This window comes from Arachis hypogaea, chromosome 15 (assembly GCF_003086295.3).
Source record: "Arachis hypogaea cultivar Tifrunner chromosome 15, arahy.Tifrunner.gnm2.J5K5, whole genome shotgun sequence".
Classification (NCBI taxonomy): Eukaryota; Viridiplantae; Streptophyta; class Magnoliopsida; order Fabales; family Fabaceae; genus Arachis; species Arachis hypogaea.
The window spans coordinates 14,541,674-14,554,917 of NC_092050.1; the positions used below are offsets into that span (position 1 = coordinate 14,541,674).

At 37.6% G+C, this 13,244-nt stretch overlaps 3 protein-coding genes and 1 long non-coding RNA gene across 4 annotated transcripts; 3 read left to right on the plus strand and 1 right to left on the minus strand.

Annotated features, from left to right (window-relative positions):
• Positions 1-211: 211 nt before the first annotated feature.
• LOC112749589 (uncharacterized) lies at positions 212-1,835 on the plus strand. The gene is made up of 2 exons (XR_003175126.3): positions 212-713; positions 1,241-1,835. It is a non-coding gene; the product is annotated as an uncharacterized lncRNA (long non-coding RNA).
• A 1,338-nt stretch (positions 1,836-3,173) lies between these two features.
• On the plus strand, positions 3,174-6,825 carry LOC112749591 (putative transferase At4g12130, mitochondrial). Its single transcript, XM_025797887.3, has 5 exons — positions 3,174-4,353; positions 5,457-5,710; positions 5,848-5,946; positions 6,034-6,192; positions 6,280-6,825. Exons 1-5 carry the CDS (start codon positions 3,881-3,883, stop codon positions 6,519-6,521), a joined length of 1,227 nt encoding a protein of 408 aa, XP_025653672.1. The 5' UTR covers positions 3,174-3,880; the 3' UTR covers positions 6,522-6,825.
• A 235-nt stretch (positions 6,826-7,060) lies between these two features.
• LOC112749590 (protein NSP-INTERACTING KINASE 2) lies at positions 7,061-9,956 on the minus strand. Its single transcript, XM_025797886.3, has 4 exons — positions 9,174-9,956; positions 8,793-9,053; positions 7,848-8,699; positions 7,061-7,705 (listed from the first exon to the last, which is right to left on the minus strand). Exons 1-4 carry the CDS (start codon positions 9,601-9,603, stop codon positions 7,224-7,226), a joined length of 2,025 nt encoding a protein of 674 aa, XP_025653671.1. The 5' UTR covers positions 9,604-9,956; the 3' UTR covers positions 7,061-7,223.
• Positions 9,957-11,475: 1,519 nt separating this feature from the next.
• Positions 11,476-12,943, plus strand: LOC112749592 (probable calcium-binding protein CML13). The gene has a single exon (XM_025797888.3). The coding sequence runs from the start codon at positions 12,131-12,133 to the stop codon at positions 12,572-12,574; it is 444 nt and encodes a 147-aa protein (XP_025653673.1). The 5' UTR covers positions 11,476-12,130; the 3' UTR covers positions 12,575-12,943.
• Positions 12,944-13,244: the final 301 nt, after the last annotated feature.

Here is a 13,244-nt window from a genome sequence, read left to right on the forward strand (position 1 = left end):
AGTATAATTCTATAATAATATTTAATTTGTAATGTTAATTTAAAGATATATTACTTGTTGTTGATTTAAAAATATTTGTTATATCAAATAGGATAGGATAAAAAATTTAAAAAAATAATAAAAATAAATATAAAATTTAGATATATAAATTAAAAGTATATCAATTTGGATCTGTCTTTAATAAACACAACTCTTTAAACTTTTTAGATATGCACAATAAATAGTTTATGAATATAGCCCATAGGGGGTTTAATAATAATTATCATTTTTTTACATTTGCCACACATATTTTTAAAACTCATCCAATGAAACCCTAATTTCTTTCCCTGTAAACTCAATACACTCCCCTGTCTATCCACAGAGCCACCACCACCTACTCCACTCTTCTCTGGTCTTCGCGGTCCCGTCACCGTCTAGCCCAACACTCGCTGCCGATCTTCGCCCATTTTCCGGCGTCATTCTTAGCCTCTCTCTTCCCGTCGTTCATTCGCAGTAAAAAGAACAGATAAAGGAGCAGATGAAGTTTTATCTGTCTTTATGTCAAATGTTTCCATTTTCCATGTTATTTGTTCTTGGAACTTGGAAGTGTTCATTTATGATGACAACTTGAATGCCTTTCATATTTGATTGTCACACAACATTGCAAATGTTAACTTGATGCACTCTTTATGTTCATTGGCATGACATGAATCTGATGTGTTTGATTCGTTAAGGTAGTTTATTCTTGTGGATCTTCATTGTTGTGTATCAGTGCTTTTATTCTTGTGCTTGAGTTAATTAGTGATATATGATATAGTCAATGAGAGCTGTGACTTATGCAATAACACATTGAATGATTGAGTTGAACAGATTTTTAGCACGTTCTTACATTCTGAGGACAGAGGTCCGGGAACTCTCTTGGTCATTCCATTCATCATATGACATAATGGCTAATTCCTTGGATGCCACATCATTTTCAAATTTTTTAGCTGTATCTTATGACAGATTTGGTTGCAGACAATAATAAAGAATCAAATTTTGTGTAAAAGGGTGTTGTTCCTTTTTACTAATTACTGAGGTAGAAGCTGTCCTAAGGGAACTGGGAATTGATAATCTATTGAAGTGTTATGTAACTAATAATTAGTATATAGAATAGTATGAAGGAGTTAATAGCATATTCATTGTCACATTTCACATTCTTACTTCAATCAAATGGTGCCTGGAATATTGATCATGCTTCCCATTTGATTTCAACTTTTAGAAATACACTCCAGAAAGCCCTGCTGATGCTACCAGAAACTTGTCTCAACAGAATCTCAACTTCTAAGAACTTCTATTGAAGGAGTTGAGCTAAAGCCATGAATAAAGAGCTAGAAGATGCAAAATATGAATTGACCGTTTCAAAGCATTGCTGCAACGACTAGAGTTAGCATAGAAGCTGGATCAACATTCGGTTGGCAGAAGATTGTTGGCAGACAGGGGAAAGCCATAGGCATTGACCGTTTCAAAGCAAGTGTTCCAGCAGGGAAAATATACAAAGAGTTTGGTATCACCAAGGAAGCTGTTGGCCTGTTGCTACTGCAAAAGAACTTTCATAAATTCTCTGAGTTTTTTTTTATTTTTGTTTCTTCTTATTCAGAACTTTTAAGTTTCAATAGTGGTATGGATTTCAATTATGAATCTGTTTCTTGAGAAATAACTTTAGCCACAATAACAAAGATTAGATTACTCTTGAAAATGGTTCTCAGAGGAGAGACATAGACTGAAGGATGAATGGAATCAACGCTTGAGTTTTTTTCGCTGTGATGTAACACTTATTCATGTATAATGCAATTAATTTAGCCTTTGGATTGGTATCTGAAGCATCTTGCTTAAATGATTATTTAGAATTCTTTAAGGCTCATTCAAGCTTAAAAATTGAAAATGTAAAAAAAAAAACAAAAAAAAAAAAAAACAGAATAAAAGGTGTAAACATGCTTCAAAGTGAGGAGGAATGACTATGCAACCTGGTTATTTAATTTCATTCTATGTTTTGAGTTGACTAATAAATTGCAAATAAAAATGAACCCTGTTCTGTTTTGTACAGATTAACAATAATGAATAAAAAATTCTATTTGAAGAATGCCCTTATTTCTATGAATGCTAGATGAAAGATGAATATACAGTTTCAACCTGCACATAACATACTCATCTCACTATAACAAAACTAAAAGGTACAGCAATACCAAGAATAAATATGCCTTGAAATATAAATTTGTTTTAGCAAATGCTAAATTGCATATGATATGATGAATTTTAATTTTTCTAGTCCAGAACCTTCTTTTCTTGAAATTTGAGTCCCAACATCTGCTTAAATGCTTTATGTCATTATTCATATTCATACAGATGAACTAGAAGATACAACATAACATTAACAAAATTGGAAAAAGAAAATGTCATCAATAGCATCCATGTGCCACTTAAGGTTTAATCATTGATTTTAGGAGAGACCACTGACTTTTTCAGCTGCTGTATGCCTGTATCAAGATCAATGTCATAGAAGCATGGTCTAGTTGGAAGCCCCGGCATGGTGCTTATTGTTCCAACCAATGGATAAATGAAACCAGCTCCAATGCTGGTTCTAACTTCTAACATCTCTTATGGGTAAGAATTTGTCAATGAAGTTGAATATGTTATTGTTCTGAAATTGAATTTAAAAAAAAAAAAAGAATTTGTGCAAATTCAAATCTCAAAAGTACAATTAGTGAAGATCTAATTACATGAAAAACTTGTAGAATTTTACAAAATAAAATCAAGAATAGAAAGCTTTGTTTAAAACGAAAAGCAATCTCAAAAAAAAATTAATTAGAACAAAATTAATAGCCTGCTCAGCGAGAACTTGAGGAAGCAGTTAGAGAGGTGGCAGAAACGTTAATGACCACCGTATCACTGGTTGTCTTCTTCATTCTCGTTGCCATCATTGAGATCGATGCCATGGTCTCTTCTCTTCAATGTTGCCATTGGTAAAGCCGGCAACCATCATCCAAGACTTTGTTTCCAAGCATGTCGTTGGAAGTCTTCCATAACATTATCGGACTGACTGTGAAGGTACGGTAGGGTTTTTCTGCCGCTTTCAATGCTTCATTTACCTCACAATTAACTTGGGGTGGTTTTGGAATATTCAAAGACTTGATATCTATTTCCCTAATTTCTGGCAAGTTATTCATGGGATGAATGTAAATTATTAGATTTTCCGCCGATTTAAATCAACGTTTCCAATATCATGGTGCATCAGAAACGCCCAAAAGCTGATTTTAGACTGACCCTATCAATTTAATTAAACAAACTAATTTTATTTTTTTTAAAGTAAAATTACTAATATTTTTACAAAAATTTTGGGGTTCCATGACCCTCCTTGCCCACACAAAACTCTGCCACTGTTCTTCTCCTTCTAATATAAGCAAACAACAATGAAATTGATTGCATGGTCTAGCACCAATTTTAATTAGTTAGGTTGCCATGTATTGGTGATAACTAGAGAGATACGCATTATCAGCTTCTAAGTTCTTAATTTTAATCAATCCCCCATGCCTCATGCCTTTTTCCTGGAGAAGATAGTTTTCAAAGAAAAAGAAATTGTGGCGGTGGGTTGGATAAGTCATAAGTGCTGCCTAACATTGTATTGTGGCTAATAGCATCAGAATATATCAGCGTATTTCCTACACACTCACACGCCACTTTCATCGAACACCTTCTAGCCCAACGTGTCTACCCACAATCTATCCACGCGCCCATGCCAAATCCAAATTAAACCTCCTCCCTCAGTCTCTCTCACACCTCTTCTTCTTCTTCTTCTTCAACTTCAACATCACTGTTTCCAGTTCCCACGATTCCGAAACACTGCGACAAAACAGTAGTATCTATGAATCGCGTTGCATTCACCAAATCGATTTATGGGCGCTTCAGAAGCATCCACCACACCGCCTTTAAACAATTCTCCGACCACCGCGAAACCCAGCAGCTATTGGATGCTGGTCCCGTGGCGTCTCTCTTGAAATCGCGGGGTGTTATCCGATTCCGAGGTCCTGACACACTCAAGTTCCTTCAGGGTTTGTTGAGCAACGATGTACGCAGCTTCGGTGAACCCCTGGGTGAGAAAACCGCGAATGTGCCAACGCCCAATGTTCCTGTGGCCACTGTCCCTCCTCTATACGCCGCACTTTTGACCCCTCAGGGAAGATTCCTTTATGACTTTTTCCTCTATAAGCCCCCCAAGCCTGATACCAAGCTTGATGATACCGGCACTGCCCCTGGCTCCGACCCTCATGATCCCTTTGATTTGTTCGCCGATGTGGATGCTTCTGCTTTGGCTGAATTGCTTCACACCTTAAAGAAGTGAGCTCATTTACCCTCTCATCCTGCTTTTCCTGCTTACTATTCTCTCTATAAGTCCGCTAAATAATTTTCTCCTATTGTCATAGTAACTGCATCCACTCAATGATGGTGGAAAAGTATTTATTAGCTGGTGATAGAAATGACAATGAATGCTCAGAATGTAATCTTGTGATTCTTACATGAGTGAGACATTATCTGTACGGTTAGTTTGTCCATTATTAGTACCTGCGTGCAAGCAACCCATGTACCAATGTAGTTGCCAGCAGTTGCTGCATATCTACTTGTCCATAATGCAAAATTAGTGCTTGTCTATGAGCTCATACTTTAGAGCTAAAGCTAAACCCCGAACAGAGAATCGAACAAAAATGAGAAAACATCATAAATAGGACAGCATGAGCATTGAGCCATCAAAATGAAGTTGAACAACAAAATTGTAACTAAACATAACAGCGTAAATAACAGAGTATTTTTGCAGTATATAATAATAGTTGAGAAAGAATAAACTATGGAAGAGGAGCTAAGGTTGCAGGTAATTTGCTTGAAATTTTCGTGGTCGGCAGCACAAGAATTAGAATTGGACATAGGCATGCTTGCTGCTCTGCTCCCCCTTTCTCATAGAATTGAAATTGAGATCGTCAATGAATGTATTGAGGAAGCAAGAAGTGCGTGAAGACGAGGAGAAGAGGAAAGGAAAAAAGGGATTTAACTTTTAAGAGACAGAAAGTGAACATTATTACTAGTATGGTTGGTTTTGATTGACGTTTTTGTTATGGTGATTAATTTTAGAATGCTTTCATTCAGGGTTGCAATTTGTTTCTATTAGTCTTTGTCAGTTGCAAAGTGATCATTGCCATAAGACTGTTAATACAAGAGTACTAAGATAGATTTCATCGACATGATGTTGCTGATATGAGAATAGTTGCATCATGAATTCAACTGAGCTTGCACAAACAAGATCATAGGGCTTGCCTAAGTTTATTGTTTTTCTGGCGTTCATAGCAAGTTTATGCTTTGGTGCTTCTTAATTGCAGTTATTATTCTTCCTATTTTGTTGGTATTATTTGGGTTCTTATGCAGAGACCCTTAACATGTTAGTGCTGCAGATACCGGTTGAGGTCAAAGGTTGAGATTGATGATGTCACAGAGCAATTCTCGTGCTGGCAGCGTTACGGTGCTGGTGTTCCTGTTAAGTCCTCCAACAAAGAAGAACCAGAAGCTGCCTCTCTTGGCTGGGGTGCTGGTGTGGACAATGCTGGAGTGTCATCTTCACGTGCAAATAATATTGGATGGCAGTGGTTTAAGGATCCTAGATTGGTCTGTCTGGGTTTCAGAGGGATCTTCCCATCGAATACAATTCGTTAGTCATCTGCTCCTTTATTGCTGATAAGATTTTTATAGCTTTTGTTGGCTACATTCTTAATATGATTGTTATTGTGACATATCCATAGCTACTTACTTTAAAATAAAATCCCCTCTCTTGTCTGCGCATTTCAGCACCTCTTGTTGAGGCTGGTAAAGAAACAGATGAACAGAATTACCTTTTGTGGAGAATAGAGCAAGGGGTAGCAGAAGGATCGAGCGAGATCCCGAAAGGTGTGTATATGGTTTTTCCTTGTATAAATAAAGAATTCTTCTGACGCATTCCGTCTCACAAAGCCTTGATTGATTGATCATGTCCAGGTGAGGCAGTACCACTAGAGTACAATCTTGCAGGCCTTAATGCTATTAGCTTTGACAAAGGTTGCTATGTCGGCCAGGAACTCATAGCTCGAACACACCACAGAGGGGTGATAAGGAAGCGTGTAGTTCCTCTAAAGTTTATCGATGATGATGGGAAAGGTATTGCTTCAAGGAGTATTTGGTGTTTTTTTTGCATATAAACAATCAAAGTATGTGGGCTGAGCCATTCCTTTTGCATGTTTTCAGAAGTAGAAAACAAGGTGATTCCTGGGTCAGAAGTGATGAACACTGCATCTGGCAAAAAGACTGGTACAGTAACTACCGCCATGGGATGTCAAGGGCTGGGGCTCTTGCGGCTAGATGATGCCTTTAAAGGGTCCAATACATTATCCATACAAGGACAAGAGGATGTGAAGGTTGTCGCTAGTAAACCCGATTGGTGGCCTTCTGAATGGCTTCAAGATCAGCAACAAACTGCTTATGCCTAAAATTCTAATCTTGTTCAAGGGGCAAGCATGTCAAATAAAAATTTTGTGGGTGAATAGAAGAGCTCATAAACAGGGAGTTAATGTAATTCTAAATAAATACTGATCCTTCCACTGGCTAGGGAGAAGAATGCAGACGACTTTTGTGAATTTTCTTGCATAATGAGTTTCGTTATGGTAATGGTAGTTTGGCATTGTCTCCTAAAGAACTTGAACGCAGAACAATTGTGTTGGGAAGGCCATCATCTTGCTTGTTTCCACTTTCAACTTTAAACCATACATATATTGTTAATAGGTCATTTGATTATAGGTGGCTTGGTTTATAATTTTTAACAAACAATGCAGCAGAAAAAACGATATAACATTTAAAGAAGTCAACAGATCGTAGAATTCATCAAAGAACAAAATATTTTTTCGAGAAAATTCAACAATAAATCACGATGTATGCTGTGCTGATATTAATTATTACCTTCGGAGCCATTCGTTTTACATTCGAAGAATATCATTCAACAATCTCAAATGGTTTGAAATAGCAGGAGACGAATCAACTCAAATTTACAGATATTTGGTCATTGTTATTTCAGTTGCTAACTAACAAAAAAATACTGCATATGTTCATGAAAATAGTAGCCATGAACGGAACCAGAAATTGTGAAACGCCTCAATTTTTCCTGATACCCTTTGGGGTAGAAATGTAGTAGATCATCATGAATTAGCAGGAAACACATTCAGCTCTTGAATCACATCCACCATGGTTGGCCTTTGGTCAGGAAGCTCATGGGTGCAGAGAGTTGCAAGCTTTGAAAGCATTGTTGCTTCATGTTTGGAGTATCTTCCCCTCAGATTTCTGTCAACAAAATCATCAAATCTTAGAGACTCAACTGCCAACCGTATCGAACCACCTACAGTTTTCTTCCCAGACAGAACTTGAAGAACAATGACACCAAATGCATAGATGTCACTCTTCTCAGTGAAGCGTCCTGTAGTAACGTATTCAGGGGCCAGGTACCCCATGGCGGCACTTACTTTCAGAGCTGAGAAAACAACGTCATCTGCAAGAAGCTTGGGGAGCCCAGCATCCATGATCAACGGATTGAACTGCTGGTCAAGGAGAACATTTTCAACTGAAATATTCTGATGTACTAGTGAAGGTTTGCTTGCTTCATCACCGTGCAAATATCCAATACCTGCTCATAAAAGCATAGCCATTGACAATCATTCCTTATTTCTTTTATTTTCTTCTTTCTTTTCTGAATCAAGTATTATAACATAATCTTGAATATTTCTTTTTCGCTTAGAGAAAAATAATGCAAGTTAGGAAGAACTAACCCTTTGCAATGCCCTTGATGATGGAGACCCTCTTGGACCATTCAAGCACATGTCCATTTCCATCTTCCATATCAAGATATTGAGACAGGTTTCCCTTGGTGGCAAAGTCATAGATCAGGAAACATTCACCTCTACTTCTTGAACAGCAGAAACCTCTGAGCCTAACAAGGTTTTCATGTCTCAGTGAGGTTACTAAGGTCAGCCCCTTCACAAACTCAGCTTCCTCAGTTTTGCAGCATGTCGAGTTAATGCTTCTAATGGCCACAAGAGAACCATCTCTGAGTACTCCCTTATAAACTGCTGAGAATTTGCTCTTACTCAATAAATTGGCTTCCGAAAAGTACAGCGTTGCCGACTCTACCTCATCCACATTAAATCTAACCTGGTTTAGATTTTGGTTAGACAATGGATCCCACCCATTGTGGTACTCAAGGTTAACAAGTGGAGATGGACTTTTCCTGATGAAGTCTTTAGGCTGGCAAGGACTAAGTTTCCCTTCAGATGAGTCTGATGTATTCCTAATCCTCTGCTTTTGCCGTCGGTATTTGACAAAAGTAAGAAATCCAACGCTGAAGAATGTGAGTGTGATTGTCACAAGACCTGCTGTGATCACAGCCTGAGGAAACCTCCTTGATTTTGAGCAATGAGTCTGGTTACAATTCAATTTCACATTTGCAGGCTCTGGAAGAGCGTTTTCAGTATCATCATTTTTGGGTAGATCTTGGTCTGAGTCATCAATATGGTTAACTTTCATGTCTTGATCTTTGTTGCAAGCTCTCAGAGTAGAAAACCCAACTCCACATAGACCTCGGTTGTTTGCACCTTGGAATCCATCCCCCAGTCTCTTCAATCCTTCATTTTCGTGTTCAAAACGCAAGTCACTTTAAATGCACTAAAAAAATGTACAAAGAGAAATATCTAGAAGGTAGAGCCATAGAGGCATACCTGAAGGAACAAACCCTGATATTGAATTGTTTTGAATGTCTAGAACCTTGAGTTGCTCAAGATGAGCTAATGTTGCAGGAATCATACCAGTGAAGTTGTTAAAGCTCAAATTCAGCCTGCTTAGCTTTTCCAAGTTTCCCAAGCTTAGTGGAATTTCGCCACTTAATTTGTTATATTGCAATGCAAGAGTACTAAGCTGCTTCAAGGAGCCAATCTGTTTAGGTATACTTCCCACTAATTGGTTGTCTCCTAACTGCACCACTGCATAGTATAATGAACAAGTATTAATTTATAGATCTTAACTCAATGTTGGATCATTGATATCCAATTATCCATAGACCAAGAAGATCAAAATATGAATGTTATAATATATATACTTACCTTGGAGACTAGCCATGTTGCCGATCTCAGTAGGTATGGTTCCGGAGAGACTATTCACGTCGAGATAGAGATCAACAAGTTCAGTAAGATTTGAAATTTGTGGGGGTATCTCACCAGAAAGGTTGTTGTAATGAAGGTATAAACCTGACAAGCATTTAAGTTCAGCCACAGAAGGAGATAACCACCCTGAAAGTCCCTTTCCCTGCAAGGAAATGTTGGCCACTTTGCGGTGCTCATTGCACGCAACACCTTGGAACAAGCCACTGCATGGATCACCATCACTGCTCCAAGAGCTAAGGATCTTTCCCTCCGGGTCTAATGAGGATTTCAAGTCCATAAGAGCTCTCAGTTCTGCATTTCCATGAACCAGCTGCACAATGGAAAATGCAACCAGAACAAGCAATGAAAGAAGGAAACCAAGGGAATTCATAGCTGATTTTTGGTGTAAAAATTTGTCAAACCTATGCTAAAAGAGAAACACCCGTATGAGGCAGTATCCTAAAGAATCTAACTTTAGTATTTGGTTCCTACTGTAACATGATTTTGAAACTTGACACCTTGCTTGATATTTCTTTATTATATATGAAGTTGCTATTATTATTACTAGTCTATGATTTTGTAATTAGTTGATAGATGCTACTATAGTGGAGAAAATGGGAAGACTAGCTATGCTAATGAGAAACATTTTCAACGAGGTTGCATAATTAATTGATATAACTTTTTTGAGTTGTTGACAGGCTAAAGTAAGTTGGTGCACATTTGCATTTCTCTAATCTCAGTCTTGACTCTAAGTTAACTTATATATATATATATATATTCTTTTTGAGGGGGAAAATAATTAAATGGATTTTATCAGTGCTGATAGTCGGCGGGGAGGGTTGCCACTTGCCAGGGAAAACAACATCTAGTGCTAAATTAAAGCCTGAATTAATATATGGGTGCCATGGACCTACCACCTTTGACTAATTCATTTTCAATCAAAATTTTCTATAAGTTTTAGTCTTTGCTATTTTTGTCCTCTTATATTTAATTCAAAAGTTTGTTAGAGAGTTCTGTAGTAAAATACCAAATACCAAGTAATTTATATCAATGAATTTAACATAATCAGAACTTTGACAGGAAGGGTAAAATAAATCAAAATGTTGGGTATTGCACATCGACCGTCCACCGTTAAAATGAATAATTTAATAATTTTACTAACAAGTATTCTAGAAATATTAGTTAATTATTTGTAAATCTTTACATTTAACATTTTAAAATATATTTTTAGGACATTTGTTAGCTGAAATAATACGCAAGGCAAAAAAAAAATGTCACCTTCTTCCGAAATTTTTATGGCTACTTTAAATTTCAATTGAATGGAAGAGGATGTCAAGGAGGGAAACCTAACCTTAAACCTAACTTTGGCAGCAATAAACTGATAACTTTACAGCTAAACATTAACGGATTACAAATAAGGAAACTATAAACTAAATTGTGTGATTATAAGTTGAGGTAGCCAATTATACTACTGATGTGGTTTTCAACTTTTAACCACGTTCCAACCTTCCTCAACTTTGACAAATTTCTGCATATTGACAAAAATGGTAACTGTTTCTTGGACTTGGATTCTCTTAAATGGGACCAATAATTTAAACGTATTAACATCACACCACTTAATTATTATCTCAAGAAGTATAAGTGAGTTTGCCAAATGTCCAATCTTTTGATTCTCGAGTGTGATACGGATACCTCAAATTTTAATATTTACATTTAACTACTCCTACGAAATCATAGCCAGACAAAATGCAAGTGGTCCTCCCTATGACCCTATCCCAACGAAAAAGGGAAAGTGGACAATAATTACTATATATGTGAGGGCGAGACTGTTTTTGGGTGATAGAAGCACTTTGTGGACAAAATTAATGCAGAGTGGTGATGACTGCATGTTCATGAATGAATACTGAATAGGTACATTTCAGAAGATTATGATGTTGTCCAACAACATCATGACCTGCGTGAACGAAGCCCACCGAGATGCCACGGGCGAGCCTGTCATCCCGGCCCACTATACTGATCTAGTTATATTAATTAGGAACGAGCTTAAATTCTAGTAGTATTGGATTAATCACTTAATAACGGGCCCAAAGTTGAGCTCACTTCAAAAAAAAAAAATGCCAGCAAAAGATGATGAACACTTTTGCCTCATTATTACTAACATTTTTTTTCCGGTCAAATAAAATTGACGTCGTTATAAATTTCACTACTCTTTAATAGATAGCTTATTAGTCTATTCAAATAAATATTGAAGTTTAAATTTTCTTGTAAATGTTATACTTTATTGGTTAATAACAAACTTTTAAATAAATATAACGTGAAAATAATCCTTGACTTGTAGGATTAAAAAATACTATAAAAAATAAATAAATAAAGAAGATTCAGTAGTGTACTCTTAAAATAAAATGAAATAAAAATGGGTGGTGGTCGAAATTCGAATAGTTGATAGTGTTAGAAGCTAGGGAGACGCGAGTGATAAGGGGTGCAGAATATTATTCCAATTTCCAACTCCGAATAGTCCAGAGTCCAGACATAATTGATGGTCAGCATGCACGGATGCTCCACATTTCCCAGTCTTGATGGGCTTTCCGGCCCAAAAATGAAAAGCCCTTATTCCTATTCGCTGTCACACAACGTGTCGTAGGCCCTCCACCTTCAACAATGCAAAACATGATTCCAACGACGTCGTCAAACCATGGGCTTCACGAATTTGTAAAATAAAAAAAAGGAAAACCAAAAGGAAATAGAAAAAGCAAGATGCATTATAGTCATTCAGCAAATAAAATCAAATCGCGAGTGTGAGAGAGAAAGGAGGGACGATTAGCATTTTCAATTTCACCTTTGCAGTTTGCAGCCGCGAGAGAGAGAGAGAATAGAAAGCGAAGCGTAAAAAGAAAAAACCGAAAGAAGAAGAAAGAAAAATGGGTAAGGATCTGAGCGACGAGCAGGTAGCTTCGATGAAGGAAGCTTTCACTCTCTTCGATACGAGCGGCAGCGGGCGGATCGCTCCGTCGGAGCTTGGGATCCTTATGAGGTCACTGGGCGGCAACCCCACCCAGGCACAACTCAAAGCCATCATCGCCGAAGAGAACCTCACCGCACCCTTCGATTTTCCTCGATTTCTGGATCTGATGGCCAAGCACATGAAGGCTGAGCCCTTTGATCGCCAGCTCCGCGACGCCTTCAAGGTCCTCGACAAGGACAACACCGGCTACGTCTCCGTCTCTGAGCTCCGCCACATCCTCACCAGTATCGGCGAGAAGCTCGAGCCCTCTGAGTTTGACGAGTGGATCAGGGAGGTTGATGTTGGCCCCGATGGTAAGATCCGTTACGAGGATTTCATCGCCAGAATGGTTGCTAAGTAAACTCCTCACATATCAGATCCTTGCAAATTCCATTCGCTCTGCTTCTGGATTTTCCTAAATGTGTTCTTTCTTTTTTCTCAGCTATTTCGGTATTGCTGTTTTTTCTTCTTCTTTTTATTTATTTATTTTTGGTCATGTTTGGTTTTTGTTTTGTGCCGTTTCCTTTAGTGGACGAACGGGTTAACCATGTTATGCGCATTTTGGTTTTTTGCCATATTAATGTCATCATGTAGCTAACAACGGGTGGTTTTAGGGATTCAAAAGTTGCTTGGATTGAATATATGTGTATGGTGAGATCCGAAGCGGTCTTTATCTGCTTCTGCTGTAATTGTTTATTGGCTAAATAGACTAAGGCCATGGTTGCGCAAATGTGTGTGTGTATATCAAACTTGTGTTCTAGTTTCGAGTGAAGTGGAATGAAGTATAAAGAACGGAAGAAAGGTGGTCCAATCTTACTAAGTAATAAAACCTGTATCTAAAGTCTAAATTACTAAGTTTGGTGTAGGAAGGCGCAAATCATTCTGTCCTGTGACAAGCTTTATGGAGATGGTCTATAACTATAAGTAGCTTACACAATTCTTGTGATGTAAAGTAAAAGGAAAGAGTCAAAGATCGTCTTTGGACGCTGATAGGTCTGTGAGAAATTAATGTGAAATTTTGAGCTTGTTTC